General features: G+C 45.2%; 2 protein-coding genes across 3 annotated transcripts; one reads left to right on the top strand and one right to left on the bottom strand.

Moving 5' to 3' along the window:
* Positions 1-437: 437 nt before the first annotated feature.
* Positions 438-9,892, bottom strand: LOC115119732 (DAP3-binding cell death enhancer 1-like). Of its 2 annotated transcripts, none has more exons than XM_029648596.2 (11): positions 9,687-9,892; positions 4,832-4,949; positions 4,460-4,562; positions 4,148-4,292; positions 3,830-4,006; positions 3,308-3,381; positions 3,001-3,219; positions 2,733-2,894; positions 2,520-2,612; positions 2,250-2,403; positions 438-2,124 (listed from the first exon to the last, which is right to left on the bottom strand). In XM_029648596.2, the coding sequence occupies exons 1-11, from the start codon at positions 9,715-9,717 to the stop codon at positions 1,895-1,897; spliced, it is 1,506 nt and encodes a 501-aa protein (XP_029504456.2). In that variant the 5' UTR covers positions 9,718-9,892; the 3' UTR covers positions 438-1,894. The 2 variants fall into 2 exon arrangements, with proteins under 2 accessions (XP_029504456.2, XP_029504457.2); XM_029648597.2 differs by having other exon boundaries at positions 438-2,121.
* Positions 9,893-14,973: 5,081 nt separating this feature from the next.
* Positions 14,974-26,992, top strand: bicc2 (bicaudal C homolog 2). The gene is made up of 19 exons (XM_065019141.1): positions 14,974-15,334; positions 16,681-16,727; positions 17,143-17,212; positions 17,400-17,479; positions 17,576-17,737; positions 17,908-17,961; positions 18,069-18,263; positions 19,546-19,818; positions 19,898-20,029; positions 20,325-20,514; positions 20,612-20,751; positions 21,658-21,842; positions 22,333-22,528; positions 22,951-22,990; positions 24,193-24,356; positions 25,414-25,624; positions 25,875-26,038; positions 26,240-26,339; positions 26,434-26,992. Exons 1-19 carry the CDS (start codon positions 14,974-14,976, stop codon positions 26,562-26,564), a joined length of 2,895 nt encoding a protein of 964 aa, XP_064875213.1. The 3' UTR covers positions 26,565-26,992.

Raw genomic sequence — 26,992 nt, 5'->3', positions numbered from 1 at the left:
CCGTCTGGCCCCCTGATTAAAGACCTTACGTCAGCCTCGGAGAGCGAGATCAGCCAGTCCTCGGGGTCGGTGGGGAACCTCACACATGGCATGTTGTTATTGTCAAGGCGTGCATAAAGAGTTCGTCTGGAAGAGAGACATCATTGGGCAGATCATGGCGGGGTCTTCCTTTGTAATCCGTAATGGCCTGTAGCCCCTCGCCACAATGTGGCGGGCGTTGAAGCCTGTGTTGTATGATTCCACCTTATTCCTAAATTGTCCTTTTGCGTATCTGATGACTCTGCGGAGGTCGTAGCGGGACTTCTTGTACTTGTTCCTGTCTTAAGCCGTAGCCTCAGGGTTGTCTGCGATAGAGCTTACTATAGGCTTTGACAACAATGCAGTTTCCCAGATACTTAATGACATTTTCTGCACATCTCACTGACACACAGGCTGGGTTGTATAAAATGGCGTTATATTTTTATTGGTGTTAGACACCTTGTGCGTTCAGCAACAGTAGTGTTCCTAAAGCATGAGAAAATACAACATACACTGACTTATGAATGAAAATACATACATGCACATAATACACAAGCCTCAAGTTAAAGCCCAGGCCCCGTTAGAGAGTATCTTTATGTTTTCAATTACTGGACAGAGTTGGATAGTTAACCCCTGATAATAAATGGCAACATTGTTGGTAGTTTATGATAAACTTTGAAAAAGGACAAAAATAAAATCACTTTTCATTCACATTCTTTTAGCCTAACTCTATGCCATTTTAAACAGGGTCAAGTACACACCAGAGACACTGTACTTAGAGGCATAGCAGGCTAAGGCACACATTACACTAAGTGGCCAGTTTATTAGGTACACCACTCCATTTCACAAAAATGGTTCGATCCTACAGACAGTGAGTCACGTGGCCGTGGCCTGCTATATAAAGCAGACAGGCATTGATGCATTGTTACTGTTCGATTGACGTTAGAATGGACAAAACGAGTGACCGAAGCGACAATGAGCGTGGTGTGATCGTCGGTGCCAAGCACGGTGGTTCCAGTATCTCTGGAATGGCCGGCCTCCTGGGATTTTCACGGGTTTACCGAGAAGGGTGCGACAAACAAACATCCAGTCAGCAGCAGTCCTGTGGGCGAAAACAGCTCGTTGATGAGAGGTCGATGGACAATGGCCAGAATCGTGCAAGCAAACAGGCGTGCAAGCGAACACTCCTATCAGCTAAAAACAAGAAGAAGCTCCAATGGATCACCAACACTGCTGCAACTGAAAACCTTTGCCTGTTCCGACAAATCCCAGTTCCTGTTGCGTCATGCTGATGGCAGAGTCAGGATTTGGCGTAAACAGTGTGAGTCCATGGCCCCACCCTGCCTGGTCTCAATGGTACAGACTGGTGGCGGTGGTGTAATGTTTTCCTGGAAAATATTAGATCCCGTGATACCAATTGAGCAACGTTTCCATGCCCCAAAGAATTCAGGCTGTTCTGGAGGCAAAAGGGGGTCCGACCCGATAGTAGATAGGTCGTACCTAAGAAACTGGCCACAAAGTATATCTCAATATCATCTTTCTACCCACAGGGCAGTTTATTGTACCACAACTGGCCAAGCTTGTGCCATGAGAGCATTACATTGGAAAAACACTGATAAAAAGGTATTGAGGAAAAGTCAACAGGTAAAGCCATACCTCATATCTGACATGCATGTCTTTCAGACATGTATTGCAGTCTCCCATACTTACACACACGTTCCTCAAAACATTGACTTACACATCCAGTTCTAAGTGCTGACAGTGAGACAGTAACCTCAGTGAGACACAACCGAGTGGTTAAACATGTGACCATGCTTTCCCTTTTCATCCTTATCCAATCACAACGACATTCGGAAGTCATGACTGTGTGCGCTAACTATCCCACTCCTAGAGTCCACCTCACGGCGTTCCCCTCAAAGCTGGGGGGGTGGAGGGGGAGGGAGGTCGGAGGGGGACCCATACTCCCTGTGCTCCAGGAGTGTGGGAGGGGAAGGGTGGGGACACTGGAGGGTAGGTCAGGGGAGGGGAGGGTGGAGAGTGGTTCCAGCAGACGGTCCGATATGGAGAAGCACGGACAAGAGCGGATAGAGCGCAGGACGGCATCTTCTAGAGGGAGAGAAAGGGGAGATCATATCAGAAGAATCTATTTCATTCAGATGTGTAAATAAGAGGTTTTAGGGCAAAAAAGCTAAGTGCAAATCTGAATTGAGTGAGAGTGTGTGTATCCTTACCCTCCACTCCACACGGGGGCGTCAGTAAGGTCTTGGCCTGGCTGCTTCCTGCCTGGGCAGCCCGCTGATAGAACCCTACTGCTGTTCTGAAACACTGAGGCACCCCGAACCCACTCTCATAACACTGGCCCAGGAACAGCAGCGCCTCGCTGTCCTACACATACCGATAGAGGAACACACATCTGATTCACACTACACTGAACTGAGAACAGGTTATGATGGATGAGTGAATGACAGTTGTTGAGTTTATGTGTAGGGGATGTCACTCACTCCGCTCTCTGCTGCCATCTTCAGGTAGTGCACTGACTTACGGCCGTCTCTGACTGGCTCCTGTGAGAACAGGGAACCCAGATACACTTGGGCCTGAGAGAGGGGAACGAGAAAAACAGGAAGACAGAACAAGACGATTTAAAATCATTGACTTTCAATGTCGTCTTTTTGGCCAAGTCACACAATCATAACAGACACTTCCTTCTCACTCACCTCTTTCAGTCCAGCTGAAGCAGCCTGTTGCAGCAGGCTGATGGCTGAGTCTAGGTTCTTCTGTGTGCTCTCCTGCCCTCTGCTGCTGAGGAGGAGTTTGGCACAGCGGTACTGAGCCTGACTGTGACCCCCAGACGCTGCCTGGCTGTAGAAGTGAAGAGCCTGGAGAGTGAACACCATGAGGGGAGTCATGAGAGAAATGGGACAGGGAATTACGAATATCACCAATGTTAAAAGTCCAGATTTGGACTGTGCAAGTGTTTCTTACCTTCTCCCCGTCTTTGCCTACCCCCCTGCCTTTCTCGTAGCAGACTCCAGTGTTGAACTGAGCCTTGCAGTAACCCCGTCTGGCTGAGGCCAGGAAACAGGAGAAGGCTGCATCATAGTCCCCAGTCTTAGCACTCTCCAGACCGATGATGTTGAGGACTACAGGAACGCTGGAGTCGGCCACCTGCTGGAGGTTCTGGGCAGCCCCTGCTAGAGCATCCTAAAGATCACAGGGTCAGAGGTCATGAACAGAAGGCCGCTTCACAATCAGACAGGAGTTAAAACAGAGGATCAGCCTAAAAACATACCTGCTCATTCTGCTGCGGAGGCGCTTCTTGCTTTCTGGCTCTGCGTTTGTCTTCAGGATGGGAGGACGTCTCCTCTGTAACATGGGAAGATTCAAGAATAAAATGTGTGCATGCGTTTAGGCCGGTGTTTGTAAATCAAGTAATTCGGTAGGCATGAATATGTAAAGAATAACTACAACTATAATATAACTATATGAGTACAATTTCATATAAGAGAAATATAGTTACCCTGACCATTCACTGTTAGAATGTAAAGGGTGGCAGGTAGCCCAGAGAGGAGAGCCAGCAACCGGAGGGTTGCCAGTTCGAATCCCAGGTCCGACAGGAAAAATCTATTGGGAAGTGAGCTGGCAACCAAGGGCTGCTGGTATTAAATCCTAGATGCCATTGAGAAAGGCACTTAAACCCCACAACAACAGCACAACACAGTGTGTTCGGAGAGGTCGGGTTAAAAGCGTCAAATAAAGTCACATTTTGGTTCAGAGCGATTTGAACCTCTTGAAGGTAGAATGTGAGACTGACCTCTTCCAGAGGAGTGGTGACAGTCAGCGAGGAAGCCGTCAGCGATCGCATCTCCATGGAGCTGGTCAGAGCTGCTGTAGCCGTTACTGCTGCCGCTGGTGCTGCGTTGCTGGGCCTGCTGTCTCTGTGGCAGACAGCTCACACTCCTCCCTCTGGGCAGCACATCACAGCGAGACACTGGACGTACACAAAAGGAAGGAGATCAGACTCATTCTGCATTCATGTACTTTTAGAATGCTAGCGCACGCACGCACACACACACGATCGTCATTCACTGGATGAATTGCTTGGGATTCTAGTGGTTGTGACATAACTCACGCATCTCCAGTAGGACGCGGTAGTCAAACTTCTGCAGGGTGTCCTGTATGACCAGGCATCCTGTGTTTGGATTGGGTTCGGCCCCAGAGGAGACTTGAGAGTGGACCCTCCTACAGATCTGCATCAACAGAACGGCAGCTGCCCCCTAGAGAAAGGTCATACGTCAACTTCACCATCGCCATGGGAAATACATGTTTGCAAATTTGGGAAAACGTGTCTGTAGTCTACATTTGAGGTGGAAGAGTGACGGTTCACTGGGAATGCTGGGTAATGTGTTTGTGACTGCGTGTTGGTTTCGTGGCCAGGTCATACCCAGCCCACAGCATCCAGAGCAGTGTAGCGCGGGAGCCCATCGTAGCAAAACTGAGAGGTCCTCTTCTTCCACCACTTGTCTCCATCCTCCCCTTTCTGAGAGCTGAGAGAGATGGAAAGAGAAAGGTAAAAGTGGAAAGAGTAAGAGAGAAAATAAAAGTGGGTGATATGAGTGACATTTTTATAGACTTGTAGAGTTGTATTAAGTCATCCCGGCAGGAGCCTCAACAGAGTCACGAGAGAGGGTGTTTGTCCCCATTTCCCCCCAACAGCAGTCTACATATGCACAGCAGAGACAGGCCAGGGCCCACAGGATGATGCAACCAGCTGCAAGGATAGCGAGGAGGGAGGGAAAATGAAGGGATGAGGTACCTGCTGTCGGGGGAGTGCCGGCTGGTGGAGAGGAAGGTGGAGGAGTGGATGACCTCATCCTCCACGTGATGATTCTGAGACAGGCGCAGGGGGGTGTTGCCATGGCACCGGCTAAAAACTGGGAGCGGGGGACAGGACAAGATGGGCTGTAATTGAGTTAGCCTGGAAGATACTGCTGATACCATCTGCACTTCCGCTGCACATTTAATAGTGGGTTAAAGTCACATGCAGAGCACAAGCATTAGACTTTTTTAATATTTCATATGCATTTCAATAAGAGGCACTCTTAAGTAGTTGTGTATTCTGTGCAACACAGGTCTTTATCGTCATCAGGATGTTCAAACAAACCACAAAACACAAGGTGTCACTAAACAGGTTACAGCAGCGGTTGGTTAGTCAATGTTTTGTAAACAGACCCCCAACCAGCTGAAACCCAAACAGGCTGGCTGATCACGGTTGGCACGGTGTAGGCTCGCCAACTGAACTCAACTCCACGATCGGAGTTGCCTGGAAACCTGAATTGCAGAAATGAGCGTTTGACTCGTGGTTGGTCCTTTTGACATAGTGTCTCGTAATCCTTCCGTCAAAAGGACCAACCACGTGGACAACCGGCGAAGTACGTTAAAATATCATTTTATTCAACATTCTGGCTTGTAGAGGTCGTGAGAGGAAACTTTTCAGAGTCAAACGCTCATTTCTGCAATTCAGGTTTCCAGGCAACTCCGATCGTGGAGTTGAGTTCAGTTGGCGAGGAAAGTATAATTACATCAACTTTTCAAAGTACTGATAGTGCATTCGTGTTTCCTATCACCTGAAGCATGCACATAACCATAAACATTTGCATGAGCTCTGCAAGTATGCATGCATCTCGTGAATCTATTTTTTATCTTGTGCACTTGCTTAAGGTGATAGAAATCTGAATACACTACCAGTGCTTTGAAAAGTTTGTGATTATATACTAAACAAAAACATAAAATGCAACATGTAGTGAACATTTTTCCAAAGCTTACTTCTTGCAAATTTTGCGCACACATTTGTTTACATCCTCTTCACCAGGTCTTGACCTGACTGCAGTTCTCTGTCGTAACAGACTTCAGTGGGCAAATGCTCCCATTCGATGGCCACTGGCACGCTGGAGAAGTGTGCTCCTCACAGATGAATCCCGGTTTCAACTGTACCGGGCAGATGGACTCCCGTGAGTGAGTGGTTTGCTGATGTCAATGTTGTGAGCAAAGTGCCCCATAGTGGCGGTGGGGGTACGGTATGGGCCAGGATAAGCTACAGACAACACAATTGCATTGGATCAATGGCAATTTGAATGCACAGAGATACGGTGACGAGATCCTGAGGCGCATTGTCGTGTCGTTCATCCGCCGCCATCACATCCATGCTCCAGCATGATAATGCAGGGCCCTATGTTGCAAGGATCTGTACACAATTCCTAGAAGTGGAAACTGTCCCAGTTCTTTCATGGCATGCAAACTCACCTGACCTGTCACCCATTGAGCATGTTTGGGATGCTCTGGGTCGATGTGTACGACAGTGTGTTCCAGTTCCCGCCAATATCCAGCAACTTCGTGAAGCCATTGAATAGCGAGACAACATTCCACGATCAACAGCCTGATCAACTCTATGCGAAGGAGATGTGTCGCACTGCATGAGGCAAATGGCGGTCACACCAGATACTGACTGGTTTTCTGATCCACGCCCCTACCTTTTTTTAAGGTACACTACATGATCAAAAGTATGTGAATACCTGCTCGTCGAACGTCTCATTCCAAAATCATGGGCATTAATATGGAGTTGGTCCATATTGAGGTCAGGGATCTGTGCAAGCCAGTCAAGTTCTTTCACACCGATCTCAACAAACCATTTCTGTATAGACTCCACATTGTGCACAGGGGCATTGTCATGTTGAAACAGTAAAGGGCCTTCCCCAAACTGTTGCCACAAAGTTGGAAGCACAGAATCGACTGGTATGTCACTGTATGCTGTAGCAGCCCCTGATCATTATTCCTCCTCCAAACTATGTATTTGACATTATGAATTAGGGCAGGTAGCGTTCCCCTGGCATCCGCCAAACCCAGATTCGTCAATCGGAATGCCAGATAGTGAAGCGTGATTCATCACTCCAGAGAACACATTTCCACTGCTCCAGAGTCCAATGGCGGAGAGCTTTACACAACACCAGCCAACGCTTGGCATTGCACATGGTAATCTTAGGCTTGTGTGCGTCTCTCTGCCATGGAAACCCATTTCATGAAGCTCCCAACGAACAGTTATTGTGCTGACGTTGCTTCCAGAAGCAGTTTGGAACTCGGTAGCGAGTGTTGCAACTAGAGGTCGACCGATTTAATCGGCATGGCCAATTAATTAGGGCCGATTTCAAGCATTTTTGGATGCCGATTATGGCGGATTACATTGCATTCCACGAAGAAACTGTGTGGCAGGCCGACTACCTGTTACGCAAGTGCATCAAGGAGCCAAGGTAAGCACTAGCTAGCATTAAACTTATCTTGTAAAAAAAACTAGTGATTATGTGAAGGTTGAAGTTAACTACACACGGTTGATGATATTACTAGGTTAACTAGCTTGTCCTGCGTTGCATATAATCAACGCGGTGCCTGTTAATTTATCATAGAATCACAGCCTACTTTGCCAAACAGGGGATGATTTAACAAAAGCACATTCGCGGAAAAAAAGCACAATCGTTGCACGAATGTACCTAACCATAAACATCAATGCCTTTCTTAAAATCAATACACATTTTTTTAAACCTGCATATTTAGTTAAAAGAAATGCATGTTAGCAGGCAATATTAACTATGGAAATTGTGTCACTTCTCTTGCGTTCATTGCACACAGAGTCAGGGTATATGCAACAGTTCGGGCCACCTGGCTCGTTGTGAACTAATTTGCCAGAATTTTACATAATTATGACATAACATTGAAGGTTGTGCAATGTAACAGCAATATTTAGACTTAGGGTTGCTGCCCATTCTATAAAATAGGGGACGGTTCCGTATTTCACTGAAAGAATAAACGTTTGGTTTTTGAAATGATAGTTTCCGGATTTGACCATATTAATGACCAAAGGCTGGTATTTCTGTATTTATTATATTATAATTAAGTCTATGATTTGATAGAGCAGTCTGCCTGAGTGGTGGTAGGAAGCAGCAGGATCGTAATCATTCAATCAAACTTGACTGCGTTGTCCCAGCAGCTCTTAGCAATGCTTGCTTCACAGCGCTGTTTATGACTTCAAAGCCTATCAACTCCTGAGATTAGGCTGGCAATACTAAAGTGCCTATTAGAACATCCAGGTATATTAAAGACAAATGGTATAGAGAAAAATATTCCTATAATAACTACAAGTTCAACTTCTTAACTGGGAATATTGAACCACCAGCTTTTATTCTCATGTTTTGAGCAAGGAACTTAAACGTTAACTTTTTTACATGGCACATATTGCACTTTTATTTTCTTCTCCAACACTGTGTTTTTGCATTATTTAAACCAAATTGAGCATGTTTAATTATTTATTCGAGACCTAATAGATTTGATTTATGTATTATATTAAGTTAAAATAAAAGTGTTCATTGTTCATTCAGTGTTGTTGTAATTGCCATTATTACAAAATATTTTTAAAAAGATATATAATAATTTGTCTGATTAATGGATATCGGCTTTTTTTGGACCTCCAATTATCGGTATCAGCGATGAAAAATCATAAACGGTCGACCTCTAGTCGCAACCAAGGACAGACAATTTGTACATGCTTCAGCGGTCCCGTTCTGTGAGCTTGTGAGGCCTACCACTTCACTGCTGAGCCGTTGTTGCTCCTAGATGTTTCCACTTCACAACAATGGCACTTACAGTTGACCAGGGCAGCTCTAGCAGGGCAGAAATTTGACAAACTGACTAGCTGGAAAGGTGGCATCCTATGACAGTACAACATTGGAAGTCACTGAACTCTTCAGTAAGGCCCTTCTACTGCCAATGTTTGTCTATGGAGATTGCATGGTTGTGAGCTCAATTTTATACACCTGTCAGCAACGTCTGTGGCTGAACTAGCCAAATCTACATAAACAATATATACAAAAGTGTCTTTATTCCCAGTCATGTGAAATGAATAGATTAGATTAATTTATTTCAATTGACTGATGTCCTTATATTAACTATAACTAAAATCTTTGGAATTTTTCCTGTTACGTTCATCATTTTGTTCAGTGTACTTTCCTGTGGGTATATTGTCTCGTATTATTTCCGCCAAAAGGACCAATCGCACCGACAACCGGTAAAGGACCATCCGCACCGGTAAATTATGTTAACATATCATTTCATTCAACATTCTGGCTTGTAGAGGTCGTGAGATAACTTTCCTTATGTAAAATGTCTGGCCGACGTAGAATTCAATGCAATTCTCCGTCGGATTTCCAGTCAACGATTCGAGTTGAGTTTAATCGGCTAAGTGAAGGCAGTGTCAATTTAAGTACCCATATATAACAACGATTTGTGGAGCAGAAAGTAGTACCCAAATGCTGGTTTACGCATACACTGAGCATGATCTGCCTCAGTTTTAAACAGACGTCCTGCATAAGTTAGTGCATTCTAGAACTTTAGAGAACTTACGAGCTAGCAAGCATGTCAATTATTTTAGTTCGTGCGCATAACACTGTAACGTTACTCTCATGCCAAATCAAATATTAGCTAGCTGGATAGCTAATTGATTTGCAAATCTAGATAAAACATTGTTACACTTCTATAGACGAATCTAGCAAACTTCGACCCGAGTGCATAAACAAGGCTGACTAGCTAAAGTTAATGGAGAAAATTGTTAATGATATTAAGTTTACCTCTTCCAACAAACCCTTGTACTCTCCACATATTTCGTTGTCTTAGGGCGAGTCTCAAGATTAATATTTCTACATAATTGCGCTAAATGAGTCTCTTTAAAAAAATATTCAGGGGAATTTTCTCTCCATGAATACAGTAACGTTAGCTCTACCTAACTGGAAAAATTAAGTATTGAACAGTCACGAATTATTTAGGAAGGTGGCGGGCAACGTCACCCGGAAATAGCAAAACGTGAAGTGATGCAAGAACGTTGTTTGCGGTTACACATTGTCATCTAGCGGCTATCATGGTTAGAACAAATCTAATAAAAACACATCTTAACCTTTATTTAACTAGGCAAGCCAGTTAAGAAAAAAATATTATTTTTATCTACCCCCGAACAAATCCTCCCCTAACCCGGACGACGCTGGGCCAATTGTGCGCCCTATGGGACTCCCGATCAGGGCCGGTTGTGACACAGCCTGGGAACGAACAAGGGTCTGTAGTGAGGCCCTAGACCTCTGCACCACTTGGGAGAACTAAATCAAATCAAATTGTATTTGTCACATGCGCCGAATACAACAGGTGTAGTAAAACGTACCGTGAAATGCTTATTTACAAGCCCTTAATTAACCAACAATGCAGTTTTAAGAAAAACAATACTTAAATATTAAAGCGCAACAATACAGTAACAAATCAAATTGTATTGTATTGGTCACATACACATATTTAACATATGTTATTGCTGGTGTAGCGAAATGCTTGTCTTCCTAGCTCCAACAGTGCAGTAGTACAGTATCTAACCATTCACAACAATACACACAAATCTAAAAGTAAAATAATGGAATTAAGAAAAATATAAATATTAGGATGAGCAATGTCAGAGTGGAATTTTATTTATTTATTTTACTAGGCAAGTCAGTGAAGAACAAATTCTTATTTTCAATGATGGCCTAGGAACAGTGGGTTAACTGCCTGTTCAGGGGCAGAATGACAGATTTGTACCTTGTCAGCACAGGGGTTTGAACTTGCAACCTTCTAGTTACTAGTCCAACGCTCTAACCACTAAGCTACCCTAGTAGGTTTTAATAGTCACAGTTGGAACAACATCCCCTATACAGTTGAAGAATTCCGTCACTGTGTCCATGTTTACGTCAATGTTATTCTCAGAGGAAACCCGGAACATATACCTGTCCGCCTGATCAAAATAATCTATATACACGGTACCGAGTCAATGTGTGGGGGTAGAGATTAGTCAAAGTAATTGAGGTAATATGTACATGTGGGTAGGGGTAAAATGACTATGCATTGATAATAAACAGCGAGTAGAAGCAGGGTGGCTTGAGTCTGGCAGTTTTTAGGGCCTTCCTCTGACACTGCCTGGTATAGAGGTCCTGGATGGCAGGAAGCTTGGCCCCAATAATGTACTGGGCCGTACGCTCTGCCCTCTGTAGCGCCTTGCGGTTGGAGGCCGAGCAGTTGCCATACCAGGCAGTGATGCAACCAGTCAGGATGCTCTCGATGGTGCAGCTGTAGAACTTTTTGCGGATCTGAGGACCCATGCCAAATCTTTTCAGTTTCCTGAGGGGTAATAGGCGTTGTTGTGCCTTCTTCACGACTGTTTGGACCATGTTAGTTTGTTGATGATTTGGACTCCAAGGAACTTGAAGCTCTCAACCTGCTCCACGACAGCCCCGTCGATGAGAATGGGTGTGTTCTTGGCCCTCCTTTTCCTGTTTTGCCTGTTTTGCCCGTTTTCCTGTTTTGGCTCTGTTCTCAAGCACTTCAGAAATTATACAATGACTACGAAGTTAAAGTTCAGACTGTGAGCTTTAATTTAAGGGGTATTTTCATTCATATCGGGAGAACCGTTTAGAAATTACAGCACTTTTTGTACCTAGTCCCACCGTTTTATAGGACCAAAAGAATTGGGACAAATTCACTTATGTATATTAAAGTAGTCAAAAGTGTAATATTTGGTCCCGTATTCCTGGCACGCAATGACTACATCAAGCGTGTGACTCTACAAACTTGTTGGATGCATTTGCTGTTTGTTTTGGTTGTGTTTCAGATTATTTTGTGCCCAATAGAAATGAATGGCATTTTGGTGTTGCTTTTATTTGACATAATATTAGAGTATGTTTCTAATCCTTAAGAGTCTATTGACGGGCCCATGCGTCAGTCTAAGTAACATAATAATCCCCGGCAAGATGGCTCCGTTTAAGCTGGAGATATCATGTTGGCCTTCCGCATCTGCGACTGAAGGTGGCCGAGCTACAGCAGTGTTTGTCAAACCACGAGACATCCCAAAAATCAGTCTTTTCACAAAAACGTCTGGAAACGGTTATGACCACTCTATGGAAAGGGGATATACTCATGAACGCGATGGTGTTTGCCGTCTTTGCTCTAACACCCCCACTAGTATCACGGGACTCGTTTGAAAGTATGGAGGGAACTTTGTGGCAACAAAAAGAAGGGGTTAAATATGTGTTTTAAAAAAAACGAAGATGTTTCTTGCATCTCCTAGATATAGGACAGACTTCAAAACCATATTCCTTATGACTTCTTTTTTGTACAGTTTTTTTCTGCCTATGAATGTGTTATTCACTGCATTTCTATGTGCTATAATAGTAAAGGCCAAATTCAATATTGTATTAAATGAAAATGTTTGTTTATATATATATTTTTTAATACTTAAAGGCGTCCTAAACTTCTAAATCAAATAGCTAAATGATGCTAGGATCATCTTAAAACAATTCCAGATGTTGGCTTAGTATGCGCCCCTCCCCCCACCACAACAGCTTAGACTTTTAGAGTCTCTATTTGATCCCCTCGCCACTCTTGAGGTCACCCTCTGGGAGTGTCCTCGGCAACGCGTAACAACGGAGGGCCCTCTGAGTGAGTTGTTCGGGGCTGGTTTGAGGTTCACTGATTGTTAAGCGCTTCTCACCACTTGTTTCCTGGATGTCGCTGAGAGCTGTGCCTGTTGCAGCCTGATGACCTTGCTGGCCTCCTTCACCACCCTGTCTAGCCTGTTTTTGTCGCCTACATTAAGATTGCCAAACCAGGCCACCATTGAAAACATCAACCTGGATTCAATAAAACTCCTGCAAAACAGTGTCGTCATTGTCTAGCTGACATTAAACAAGTTTTTCTCAGAAAGATTATTCTGTCCCCTTTTAACAAATGTGGTCTTGTTTGGGTGCAGAGGTCATTTAGAATAATAGCCATACATGCAAAGGATGATATTGCATATTTCTACCTTTCTGTATCTATTCAGGATACATCGCCATGATGAGAATGACATTCATATCCATAAGTAGAATTAACATATCAAGGACGCATGATGTAATTCCGTTACCATAACTCTGTTACCGGGCGTAAATCCACTTCACAATCCACTTGGTTCAAAAATCTTTTTTTTTTTTTTAATTTTTTTTTTTCAAACTCAAGTTGTCATGTCATAGCTGACACCCAAGTTGTCATGTCATAGCTGACACCCAAGTTGTCATGTCATAGCTGACACCCAAGTTGTCATGTCATAGCTGACACCCAAGTTGTCATGTCATAGCTGACACCCAAGTTGTCATGTCATAGCTGACACCCAATTTGTCATGTCATAGCTGACACCCAATTTGTCATGTCATAGCTGACACCCAATTTGTCATGTCATAGCTGACACCCAAGTTGTCATGTCATAGCTGACACCCAATTCTTTCAGCAGATACCTTTTGAATCTTAATTCGGGGCAGATATTTTAAGACTTTTTTGGAAAACACACACACACACACACACACACACACACACACATAAAAACACACCCACACACGCATAGTGCATGCATGTCATCATTTTGCAGGTGTTAGTGTCTGACACATACAAAGGGTCCATTCCTGAACACTGGGTCTCCTGGCATGGATTAGGGACCCTTGGAAACAACAGGCCCCTTGGCCCTAGGATACTGGTGTGGTGGTTAGCTTTTCTCTTTGTTGCTGTTCCAGGGTTAACAGTGACACACCCCCCTGACTGGACGACACTCATACTCTTTCACAGAGCTGGAACTGTGAAGTCAAGTTTAATCTCACTTAAAATCGACGAGTTATAAATCCTTGGAACCAGACAGTTTCCATGGGGATGATGTACGTCAGAGTTGCCTAGTTTTCCTCAGGCGAATCATCCTAGTTTGAACCTTTTTACTGCAGTGGGATGAAATCAGGGTCACACAGTGTTTCTTGTCAGTCTTAAACAAATCTCCTTTGAAACCAAACTATGCACCTCACTCACATGGTTATGGGATTAAACAAGAAGAAGAAACATTTACCATGTTAGATATAGAGGATTTTGAGTATGCATCCCAATACTACACTTTATATACAGTACCAGTCATCAGTTTGGACACACCTACTCATTACAGGATATTTCTTTATTTTGACTATTTTCTACAGAATAATAGTGAAGACATCAAAACTATAAAATAACGCATATGGAATCATGTAGTAACCACGTAAGTGTTTAACAAATCCTCTTGGTTTTACCCCTATTTGAGTTCTGAAGTTTGTCTCCTGTGACTCTGTTTTTGGGGGGGGGGGCATGTAGCGGTATGAAATGCAGTGGGGATTTTTCCTCTTTTTGTCACTTTTCTCTTTTCTTTACCCATCTTTCCTCTGTGCTGAAGTTTATGACTTTCTCACCGCCTGCTTGTTCGTAAACAAACAGGTTGCCAGGCAACTCTGGCAAACAGAGCTGGAGCTGGTTGTTAGTGGAGCGGCTCTTTTATCCCCAGCATTGTTCCTCAACGCCCAGGTTCCCCCATCCCTCCCACCCCTCAACTTTCCCCAACCAGTCCCTACACCCATCCAAACCCCCTGACCCCCCCCCCTCCCATCTCAGGAATCTCAAGCCCTCTTCCTCTCATTCAGGTTTCGGGGGGACCCTCAGTACAAGAGGTGGCACTTTGGGTTCACTTCATTTCGGTAGACAAATGTAACTGATTAGGATGGGATGTGTGTGTCTGCTTGCCTATGGATAGTTGGTATACAAAGGTCTTCTGACGTTGTCTGTGTTGCCGGTGTCATATCCTCAAAGTAGGACATCTGGATTAGTGCATAGAGTATTATTATAACCCCTCTTCTGAGCCACCTATGCCCCTCCTCATGTTCTATCTATGGCCTATTGAAACGTGTGTGTGTGTGTGTGTGTGTGGAGGCGGGGATGTAAGGGGGGCTATGGGGGGGAAGAGGGGGTGTTTCTCTCCCGTTGTCTCTCTCTCCGTCTCCTTGGACACACTGACGGATTCTCAGTCTTACTATGGCCACCACAACGGAGGAAAGGTCTCCTCTCCCTACCCAGATAGAACCACACAGACCCGGCCCAGAACCCATCCTGAGCCAGCTAGAACAATACCAGCCTCACCTAGAACCAAGACTAGAATGTAGTCTAGAATCCAGTCCTGGACCCATCCTAAACCAGGACCAGACTCTATCTCAGATCCATTTTCCTTCCCCATCCCCATCCCACCGCGACAGAGAGGAAGAGGAGGATGAGGACGAGGAGGAAGGAGGTAACTCCGGACCAGGACCAGAGCCTGTGGTAGGTGAACATTCGGACCCGGAATGGGTTGAGGAGAGATTCCGTATCGATAGGAAGAAACTGGAGGCCATGCTGTATGGTAAGTTTGCTGAACAGGTTTGACGTGGTCTTGTGGTTATGCATTGACCTCCAGTGTGGTCATAAATTGACCAAGGTTGAATCGTGACAGTGCGTTCCATACATTTCGTACGGTTACCTGAGTTGACTCAGGAAAAAAAAACGTTTGACTTCACAGTAATTGTAATGCTGTCCACGGTTCTTCTGCGTAATGTGAATTCTGAGAAGCTCTTAGCGTTTGTCTGGCACAGCACCTCCGTATATAATTGCCAGGTCATTAAGCAGCTGTCGTCGTTGCTGTTAAGCATGGTTAAAGTTTCTGCCTTGATGATTTATGAGATGAGGTTGCTTGTGTATTCACAGACGTTTGGGTTGCTGTAGTATCATCATTCTCATTCTGTCATGACAATAGCGTAGAGGTGTCTGTCTGCGTTGGGTATCGGTGCAGCGGCAGGTCTGTGGCAAACTTCCTCCCCTGTGTTACAGTGGAAACTCTGGCAGGAGTAGTGAATTAGAGGCTGTTACTTCTCTCCCTCAGCTTCGATGTGGAAGAATCTGAGTATCTGAGCGGCTTCATGTTGTTCATAGAGTGTGTGTGTGTGTGTGTGTGTGTGTGTGAAAAGAGAGAGAGAATGGGTATTTGCATGGGTAGACCTGTGAATAAGCCACACAAATCACACTGTGCCAGCCAGCCAGTTTTTGATAAACATCATATTCTCTTTCCCCTAAGTGTTATCTAGCATGCTGTGTTGGGACTGAGATCTGGGACATTAGGGTGTGAGTAATAACTATAGAGGGATAGGCCTCCTAGTTGTTTTCCACCCAGTTATTGAGTGTGACCGTGTTTGTTATTTAATTTCTGGTAGGGTAGGGGGTCCATGCGTCAGTGAAATACCTTTGACGCGATTAGCTGTCTCTGGTGCCCCCCATTCCCTCTCTCTCCGCCCCATGCTGCTCGCTCGCCCATTCCTCGGTTTTGGGGGAGCGTAACCCATGGCGATCAGAGGACGGGGGATTTTTTATGGGGGCTCCCCCCTCACCCTGTAAATGTCATTGTGAAGCGATGGCCTTTTAAAAAATATAAAAAAATGTTTACCTTCCAGCCCTCGTCCCCTTCTTCTCTGCAAATGTCAACTCTCCCTGTTTAAATGTTGACCCTTAGATCTCACATACTTCTCTCTTTGAAGAAAAGTGTTGCTTAGACACAAACAAACCGTTAACCAGTAACCCTGTATGACCATTGTTAATATTAGGTGAATGTGTGTTTGTATATCTTTATAGCTCCGATTATGTGCAGTAAGTTACTCTCTCTCTCTACCTTTCTGTCTCTCTCTTCACTTTCACTCTCCTCTCTTTCTGTTTTCTCAGCCCCTAGACATGGAGAGGGACTTACAGGTGAAGAGTTCTTTGGGAGAGTAAGTATGCAGAACGAAGGTCACACTGACACTGAGAATAAAGGGTGGAGGTAAAATAAATCAAATGATGGGCAGACGTTCATGTAATGTGGAAAATAACTCACTGAAATGAAACCACGTGCTATTAAAAGTCTACAGATTTACCAGAGGAAATCTGCATAGAGAACATGAAAGGTCACCGACTGACTGTCGACATTGTTTCTCGGCAATTTGCCGTTGTTACGGCGGCGATGAACCGCTTTGAGATGCTAATGAAGTATTGTCTTCGCTGAATAGGACGTGCTTTGGCGTGTGTGTGTGTGGGATGTATGGACTGGTGTTACTCTCGTGGTAAAACACCTGTCTTTCAGACTCCTTCGTTTCTCTGTCTCACACACATATTGACACCTGTTATTTCTGGCATGTTGTCTTGCAGGTGATGGTGGAAACTAACACCCAGGTGAAATGGCCATCCAAGCTGAAAATAGGAGCCAAGTCCAAGAAAGGTGATGTTACCTCTATCTGATCTAGAATACCTGACACCTCCATACTCAAACAAGCTGTCTCAATCGGTCTCAATCTCCTATACAACTTGATATTCAATATCATACAAAAGATTTAACAGAGTCTGCCTGCTAGTGCATGTCTTTTAGGATACAAACAATGAATCTGTCTCTTGTATCGATAATGCAGACCCCCATGTGAAAGTGGATGGGAAAAGAGCCAATGTTCTGGAGGCCAAAAAGAAAATTCTAGAACTTTTGGAGACCAAGGTGAGTGTCCTAAACTGAGGTATAATCAAATACTGCACATGTAATTAAGTCAACTAACTAAATACAGTTAGTTAAACCCATGTTCTCCTGAGCCAGGTCAACAAGGTGACCCTGAAGATGGACGTGGCCCACACCGAACACTCCCATGTGATCGGGAAAGGGGGCGGGAACATCAAGAAGGTGATGGAGATGACATCATGCCACATCCACTTCCCCGACTCCAACCGCCACAATGCCACTGGAGAAAAGAGCAACCAGGTACTGTCTCTAAGTAACCCACAACAGTTTCTTAGCAACTGTCTCTAATCAACCAGGTACAGCACCTTAGTAACTGGATACTGTCCCTTAGCAACCAGGTACTGCCTGTTAGTTATTGTTCTTAAGCAATTGTATTTGGTCTCTCCCCTCTCTCTGCCTCCCCTGTCCAGGTGTCCATCGCTGGGCCTGTCCAAGGGGTGGAGGCAGCCAGGAAGAGGATACGAGTCAGTGTCTCTCCATCTTAATGCATGGGTGGCCTTCATCTTTATTTTGTACATGTGATCTATACACCATCATGACCTCTCACCCTTCCCTCTTCTGTGTCCCTCAGGACCTTCAGCCGCTGGTGTTGACCTTTGACCTACCAGTGACCCTGGTGTCCCAGGCCCTGCCGGATGCAGCGTCGCCGGTCATCCAGCAGGTGGCGCAGGCTCTGGGGGTCAGTGTGAGCTTTAGGGCCCAGCCCAGACTGTACAGCAGCTGCTGTGTGGTTAGAGCACTGCAGGGCAATTCCGTCGCCATCAAGGTCAGTGGAACACAGATGTACTGAGGGCCACAGACACACACACACACACACACACAGATAGATAGATAGATAGATAGATAGATAGATAGATAGATAGATAGATAGATAGATAGATAGATAGATAGATAGATAGATAGATAGATAGATAGATACAGACACACACACACACACACACTCCCCTTTTTCTGTCTCATTGTTTTCTCTATTTCTTTGTGACTTTTAGATGCACTTCCTCCTTACTTTCATAAAGAGAAACCTCCACTTGAAAGATAATATTAATTTAATATGATTCTATATATGCACACATTCTGTCTCTGTCTCTTTCCCTCTGTCTCTCTCTCTCTCTCTCTCAATTCAATTTCAATTCAATTTCAATTTCAGGGGCTTTACTAGCATGGGAAACATATGTCTACATTGCCAAAGCAAGTGAAACAGATAATAAATACAAAAGTGAAATAAACAATAAAAAATGTACATTAAACATTCAACACACAAAAGTGTCAAAAGAATAAGACATTTCAAATGTCATTATGTCTCTCTCTCTCTCTCTCTCTCTCTCTCTCTCTCTCTCTCTCTCTCTCTCTCTCTCTCTCTCTCTCTCTGTCTCTCTCTCTCTCTCTGTCTCTCTCTCTCTCTCTCTCTCTGTCTCTCTCTCTCTCTCTGTCTCTCTCTCTGTCTCTCTCTCTCTCTCTGTCTCTCTCTCTCTCTCTCTCTCTCTCTGTCTCTCTCTCTCTCTCTGTCTCTCTCTCTGTCTCTCTCTCTCTCTCTCTCTCTCTCTCTCTCTCTCTCTCTCTGTCTCTCTCTCTCTCTCTGTCTCTCTCTCTCTCTCTCTCTCTCTCTCTGTCTCTCTCTCTCTCTCTCTCTCTCTCTGTCTCTCTCTCTCTCTCTCTCTCTCTCTCTCTGTCTCTCTCTCTCTCTCTCTCTCTGTCTCTCTCTCTCTCTCTCTCTCTCTCTCTCTCTCTGTCTCTCTCTCTGTCTCTCTCTCTCTCTCTGTCTCTCTCTCTCTCTCTCTCTCTCTCTGTCTCTCTCTCTCTCTCTCTCTCTCTCTCTCTGTCTCTCTCTCTCTCTCTGTCTCTCTCTCTCTCTGTCTCTCTCTCTCTCTCTCTCTCTCTCTCTCTGTCTCTCTCTCTCTCTCTCTCTCTCTCTCTCTCTCTCTGTCTCTCTCTCTCTCTCTGTCTCTCTCTCTCTCTCTCTCTGTCTCTCTCTCTCTCTCTCTGTCTCTCTCTCTCTCCCTCTCTCTCTCTCTCTCTCTGTCTCTCTCTCTCCCTCTGAACCCTAACAGAAGGCGGTGTGTGTGCTGATGGAGCTGCTGCTGGGGTCAGAGCTCGGGGCTGGGGGTCAGGGTGGGGTCATGGGGGTGGTCAGCACCCAGCTGGACGTGACCTCCCAGCAGCACCTCTTCCTGCTGGGGCAGAACGGAGCCCACTTCCTGGGGGTCATGCACCAGACCCAGACCCAGATAGTTCTGCCAGACCTCAGTGCCCCACAGAACCCCCCCTCACTGCTCATCCAGGGAAGCCCAGACGGAGTGTGTCTGGCCAGGCAGCAACTCATGGTGAGGAAAGTGCAACCTTGTTCACTGTGGAGAGTTTTCTAAGAGACCCGTAAGAAAAACCCCTGTTGTCGTTCTACAGGACTGTCTGCCTGTGTGTCTGATGTTTGACATGCGTGAGGATGGGGAGGCAGACCCTCGGAAACTGGCTCAGATGATGCAGAGTCTGGGTGTCTTCATCAGCGTCAAACCCAAAGTCAAACAGACCGCCAAGGTACAATAGTGCTATAGCAAGTGTTATAGTCATATTATTGCTAAATGTTTGGTACTTTAGTGTCTGCTGAAGTACTGTACTGTGTTGGACTATATTTCCTGGTTTGTATGACATGGGGAGAATCTCAATTGCATACTCCTCGTGTCCTCTCTCCACGCCTCCTTCTCAAAATCCTCCCCTCTGACCATCGCCTCCAATGGGTTTTGAGAAGGAGGTGGGGAGAGAGGACAGAGGACATGAGGAGTATGCAATTGAGATTCTCCCATTGTTTTGTGTGTTGGACTACATTTCCCAGTCGGTGGTGGTAAAGGGTCTGGAGAGGAACATCTCCAGTCTGTACGAGGCTCGGAGGCTGCTGCTAGGGCTGGAGTCCAGCGAGGTCGCCATGACAGCCAAGATGAACTCTGACCCTAGGTTGGCTGGCAACGGGCTGACCAACTACTGGCTCAACATGCTGCTGCAGCAACTCCGCCTCTCTGACCATGGTGTGTGCGTGTGTGTGTGTGTGGTGTCTTTTAATTTATGTATCACTGTTTTCACCTGTCCTATTCTAATCTCTAATCTGATCTCGACTTGTCTCAGGCTCAGTGCCCACCACTGAGGCTGTGATTGGCTCTTTTTCCCAATCTAAACCCCACCCGTCACCTCCACCAGGCCTGACTCCGCCCTCTGAGGAAGTGAGGATGGGACTGAAGGGGAAAGAGAGCAGGCAACTGGAGAAGGTGTGGAGAGATCAGATCCCAGTATTAATCCATATAACTAACACACAACACTACAAAAAACAATCACATTTACCCCTCTCGTACTAGACTCAGTGAAGTACTGTGAGAATTTGAGAGAGTGAGCGATATCATGGATTGATACCACAGGAGGCTGTTGAGGGGAGGACTGCTCATAATAATCACTGGAACGGAGTTAATTTTTATTTATATTTATTTAATCAGGAAGGGCTCATTGAGATTTAAAATCTATTTTTCAAGAGCGTCCTGGCCAAGATAGGCAGCACCAAGTCATTGCAAAAATGACAGACAAACATGGAAAACTACAAGTAATCTAGTAAAAACCATAGAATTCACAGGAGTATAACAAAATCATGAACAGCAAATTAAATACATTGACAGGTCAGGGAATCAGTCTCAAGATCATTCATCAGTGATTTAAAAATACCAATCGGGACAAGTTCTTCCGGTGTAAAAGTATTTTGAGAGGCGTTCCAAGACGATGGCGCAGAGTACATAAAAGCCCTTTTACCAAATTCAGTTCGGACATTTGGAACAGTTAGCAGGATAAAGTCCAGTGAACGAAGAGAGTACCCACCACATTTCTGAACAATAAAAATGCCCAAATAAAAAGGTGGTAAACCCAAAAGTAAATAAAAGTATATGAATGGAATGGTATCAAACACATAGAAACTGTTTGTTTGATGAGTTCAATTCCATTCCGTTTATTCCGTTCCAGCCATTACTATGAGCCTGTCCTCGCCAATTAAGGTGCCACCAACCCCCTGTGATTGATACAGTAGTAAGGCGTTTCCCTGCAGGAGATTTGATTCTGCAGTTGTCCTAAGGGTGGTGCTATTGGATCAGTAGCATCAGGTTTGACCAATGAGATCACCTCTGTTTCCCCAGATCCCAGAAAATGAGGATCCGTCCGGCCTGTCCGACGAGGACGAGAGCCCTGGTTCGATGACATCAGAGCTGAGTGATGTCATGAGCCAGGTCAGGATGATGAGTCGGAGGAGCAGCCTCCAGGGTCCTGAAGTGTGTAGGTTTCTCAACCAGGGGAGACGCCACTCAACAGGCCAAGTCATGAGGTAAACACATTCACACTAGGGAGCGTACTGTGACATTAAATTGTTCCTAGACACAATGGGTGAGGTTAGGATTTTGGTTGGATAGGCCCAAATATCTGTGGATTTGATCTTTAGATAGGAGCCCCTGTTTTTTTTTCAGAATGGAATGACAAACTATAAAACAAAACATTTGCATATTTATCTTAATTTAGTAGATGTTTAGCCCTTTGTTCTGCTGTTTTTTTTATATTGCCTCTGGAAAATAACAAGAGAATTTGGGACCGCAGGGTTATTTCTTTTGCAGTTTAGCAACACTCATTCTAAATAATAATGTCAGAAAGGTACAGGTATTGCATTTATTTATCCCCTTTCACCAGTATCATGTCTCAATGCTCCTTACTGCCCTTGGATTAGTTGAGAGAGCTACTTGGCTAAGTGAGTCCTACAAAACAGCTTTCACACTCTGTGGCTCAGACCTGACCCTGGTCTCACTGCCGCTGTTCTGTTGCAGACTGCTGGACGGAGAGAAGGAGGGAGGACGGAGTGAGAGACACAACAGCCTGAGAGAGATGGAGGGGGGGAGGGGTGATAGTAGACGGAACAGCCTGCGAGAAATTGGAGGAGAGAGGAGTGACACTAGACGGAACAGCCTGATGAGGGATTTGACTCCGAATCATGACACTCTCACTGACGTGTCAAGGAACGAGGTGAGACTCCCTCTGATTTCAAATGATTTATTAACAGGTTTGTAGCAGCTAGAACTTAAAAAAAAAAACTGAATGAGAAATATGGAGGAGCATATTATGTCACACGGTGTGTCTTGTAGACTGTCTCATCAATTGATTTGACCTCTTTCTTTGAGTCTTACAAAATCTAATTTGAAGATTGTGTGTATGTGGTAGTTGTTGTTTTTGCCCTTATTTGTCCACTTGGTGCCCCTGAACCAAAGGTTACCGTGGGGATAACATGTTTATCTCCGCGGTAATGGCAGGACGCGCTAGGTCAAGTTATCTTCTGTTCTGTTCTCTCAGTAAACCCCCCCCCCCCCCCCCCGCAGGACACATCATTTACAGAACAACATAACTGCATTTTTCTCCTTGATTTTACTGGCCTTTTCCTGTTTCTGCAGGATTATGACTATGAGATGAAGAAACTGCTGGCAACTAGAGGTTAGACCTTTTTAAAATGCTTCTGCCTTGATTTGTGACCAGAAGCCCAGCTCATTAAAAACATAATTTTGGTTTGTCCAGGGTTCAGTCACACAGAAAGGTATTTTTGGACCTGCAGAGGAGTCCTACCAAGAGGGACTCATTTAGCAGCTGCACCCGGACAAATGAGCTTTCATCACATATCACTGGGATGGGTCACTTGCCACTGTCTGTTATTGAGAGATGAGGTAGCTCGTGTTTGTTATTCAGATCAGTGACGGAGGGAACCCATTAATGAGCCAGAGCCTTGAGAGAGAGAGAGGACCTATTTACGTGCTGCACATTGCCAGAGAGGTGATGGAGGGGATGCACTTATGGGCTGCGCCGTGCCAAAGTTAGATAGAGGATCATTGCTACTCCCACTGAATGTACACACTCTGGTGTCTGATACACTGTCTCAGCCACACACACACACACACACCACACACACACACACACACACACACACACTCTCTCTCTCTTTACCATCATTCAGAATGAGGGATATTTTGAGGATCTTTAGCCAAATGGTTCTAAATTCCCTCAGTGTTGCTTTATGGGATTATGAATTAGCAGTTTGAATGAGCCATCTGCCTCGTGGTCATTACGATACTCATGTGTCTATCTATGAGAGCTAGACACACACACACGTGCGCGCGCACACACACACACACCGTTTTTTTTACACATCACACACTCCTACATGGATCCTGTAATACACACTCTCACACTAATTTCAATGTGTTTAGCGTCTATGCCTATGAGATTCTTCATTAAGTATTATGTATCAGTGCAATTAAACACTTAAATGACTTACAATTAAACACTGTTCTCTGTCTGCATTATTCAACACCTGACAACCACGGCTTACCAATTAAACCACTGTGTCTGCTTGTGAGTGATTTATATTTATAACTTGATGTTTATGTTTCTTAGAGTAAGTTATGTGTGTGTTTATGTTTTTGTCTGTGTCAATCGGATCTGTCTATGGCTGCGTTTACACAGGCAGTCTAATTCTGATATTTTGCCAATAACTGGTCATTTGAACAATCAGATCAGATCTTGAGCCAATCATTTGGCACAAAAAAAATAATCTGAATGGGGCGTCCTGTGTTAACGCAGCCTACGTGTGTGTGTGTGTGTGTGGTGTGTGTGTGAGATGTATTTTATCTCCACTCTCCCAGCCATGCAGAGGAATCCGGTGGTGACAGAGGTTCGGACCCCCACTGATACCTGGAGTGGTCTGGGCTTCTCTAAGTCTATGCCTGCCGAGGCTGTTAAGGAGCTACGCAACGTCAGCCGACGCAGCTACAAACCTTACCTGGCAAACACTGGCCAACAACAACAGGTACAACTGCTAATATCTTACCTGTACTTAGAATCCCTATAAACCTACCTGACAAACCCTGGATAGCAACAGCTCACCTTACTAGCTACTATTAGCTTACCTGGGCAGAAATTGGCCAAAGGGTTTAAACCAGCATCACCTGTGATTCTATTTCACCTGTACTAGGGTTATCATCTTACCTGCTTTTACAACAACCAACAATCCATTTTCAATGGGCTGTATTGGTGACCTGTCCTCTTGGTTTATCAGCCGTCAAGCAGCTGGCCTCGCTAAATGCTCTGTGGACAGCCACTGAACTCCACGCTAATTTGGGTTAACAGATACGAGAGGGAACTGTCTGATGACTTCTGTGTTGTTCTGCGCTATGGGGATTTAGGAGTGCGTATCTGTGTTCCGCCTGATAATTTTTTTTTTTTTGCGAGCTTGGAGAGGCATTGAGCTGGGTGAGAGTTTGTTTAGGAATATGATTATTCTCAGTGTTACTTGGCTCGATTGGTTTTCCTGCACTGAGAAATGCCAAGAGCCGGAGAGAAACTGTGAGCACCAATTACCACCCTGTCTCATCCACTCATCCTCAGGGAGGGAAAGAGAAGGAGAGAGTGAGTGAGAGAGAGAGAGGGGGTTGGAGGAAAAGTGAGGAACAAATCGAAGGGAGTATAAACAAGCGGAATATATGCAATTAAACCCCATCTCTCCCCCATCCTCTCTCACTATTTTCTGCCTTTCTCTCTCTCTCTGTCTCTCCCTCTCTCTCTCTGTCCCTCCCTCGCTCTCTCCCCCATCCTCTCTCACTATTTTCTGCCTTTCTCTCTCTCTCTGTCCCTCCCTCTCTCTCTCCCCATCCTCTCTCACTATTTTTCTTGCCTCTTTCTCTCTCTCTCTCTCTCTCTCTCTCTCTCTCTCTCTCTCTCTGTCTGTCTCTCCCTCTCTCTCTCTGTCCCTCCCTCTCTCTCTCTGTCTCTCTCTGTCCCTCCCTCTCTCTCTCTCTCTCTCTCTCTCTCTCTCTCTCTCTCTGTCTCTCTCTCTCTCTCTCCTCTCTCTCTCTCTCTCCATGTAGACATGGGGCCCGCAGAATGCGAAGGAGAAAGTGTCCAATGGCAGTAATTCAGAGAACTGGCGTGACAGACGTGGATCATCCTCCCCCATTTTCCCTTCTCCATCTTCCTCCTCCTCTTCCTCCCCCTCTAACTTCTCCTCTTCCTTCTCCTCCACGTCGTCCTTCCCGGCATTTGCGTCTTCAACAAACAGACCCCGAAACGATAAAACCTGTACGTTTCTTTGTGTGTCTCTAACAGAGAGGGTGTGTCTACAAAGAGAACTTTGAAAGAAATGCAATTCCAATGTCTGGCTGATCTTCAATGTAGTCAGTATCAAAGATGTGCTTTAAATGTCTTCCATCTGAGAGCTATAGAAAGATGTGTGACTTTGTTATGCTTTCTGTCGTAACTCTTCCTTCTGTCACTCCCCTACTCTCCACATTCCTCCCTGACCTCTTCACCTTTGACCTCTGACCCCTAGCGGAGAACTTCCTGAGCTGCAGTAACTACTTTGAGTGCATGTCCTCTGTGAGGGCGTTGACTGCTAGCCAGCTTAGCTCCACCCTCCAGCCTACGGACGATCTCCCAGAGCTCCTGAGCCAGCTCGGTATGGGGAAGTACATCGACGTGTTCCAACAGCAAGAGGTACAGTTAGACAACTAGCGCCCCCTGGGGCATAGGAGTAACACATTCACAGAGAAACAGGTCATTCCTCTATCTGTTGAAGTAGCCTACATAGGCAGGACCGACTAAGATGTTTTCAGTGGCACAGAGGAGGACTTAATGAGCATCCAGTCGTCTATGTACTGTCTGAGCAACTGTGTTTTCATGCCCCTATTTCTGCAGATTGATTTCCAGACTTTCCTGACTCTGTCTGACGAGGATCTGAAAGAGGTGGGAGTGTCCACGTTTGGAGCGAGAAGGAAGATGCTACTGGCCATCTCAGGTGAGTGATCAGTAAACACCATATAAAACCAATCCACTTTAATGAGCACACCTTATGTATAGAACATCTCTCTCTCTCTCTTCTCTCCATCCAGACCTAAACAAAAGTAAACGGAAACTGTCCGAGACGCCTGCTGTGAAGCCAGGCTACCTAGAAGGTGGGGCAAGTGGCCGGCTCCCACGAATCATAGATGAGGACACCGCTGCTCAAAGAAACCACTGGTGAACCCCACACAACATGACCTAACCTGGGTAGAACTGCCTGTAAAAAACAGATCCATGATCAGATTGGCTTCCACATATCCTAACCTTGGTGGCAAACCCAGAAATGACTTTAGATCCGTGTCTAGGGGCAATTTGATCCTACTGCCATGCCCTACACCAGCAGCCTTTACCCAAAGCCTGTCCCAACAACCTCGAGACCAGAGGGACCCTAGCATTGGGAAGACTCCAGTATTGTCTAAAGGAATGCTGAGCATTCATACAAACTATGTGACTGTCACAGACATTCTCTCTTCTCTATTGGCCTCTCTTCTCCCCAGATAGTGCCTTATGCAAGCCTGTGTTCCTCTACTCTACTGTGTTGCGGGTTGAAGTCCATTGTTAACCACATATATGCATTGTACATAAACCTACAAGGGAAAAATGAGAATG

Source organism: Oncorhynchus nerka, linkage group LG6, assembly GCF_034236695.1.
Source record: "Oncorhynchus nerka isolate Pitt River linkage group LG6, Oner_Uvic_2.0, whole genome shotgun sequence".
Taxonomy (NCBI): domain Eukaryota; kingdom Metazoa; phylum Chordata; class Actinopteri; order Salmoniformes; family Salmonidae; genus Oncorhynchus; species Oncorhynchus nerka.
Note: the sequence above shows the minus strand (reverse complement) of the source record. Positions and strands in the feature narration are given on the sequence as shown.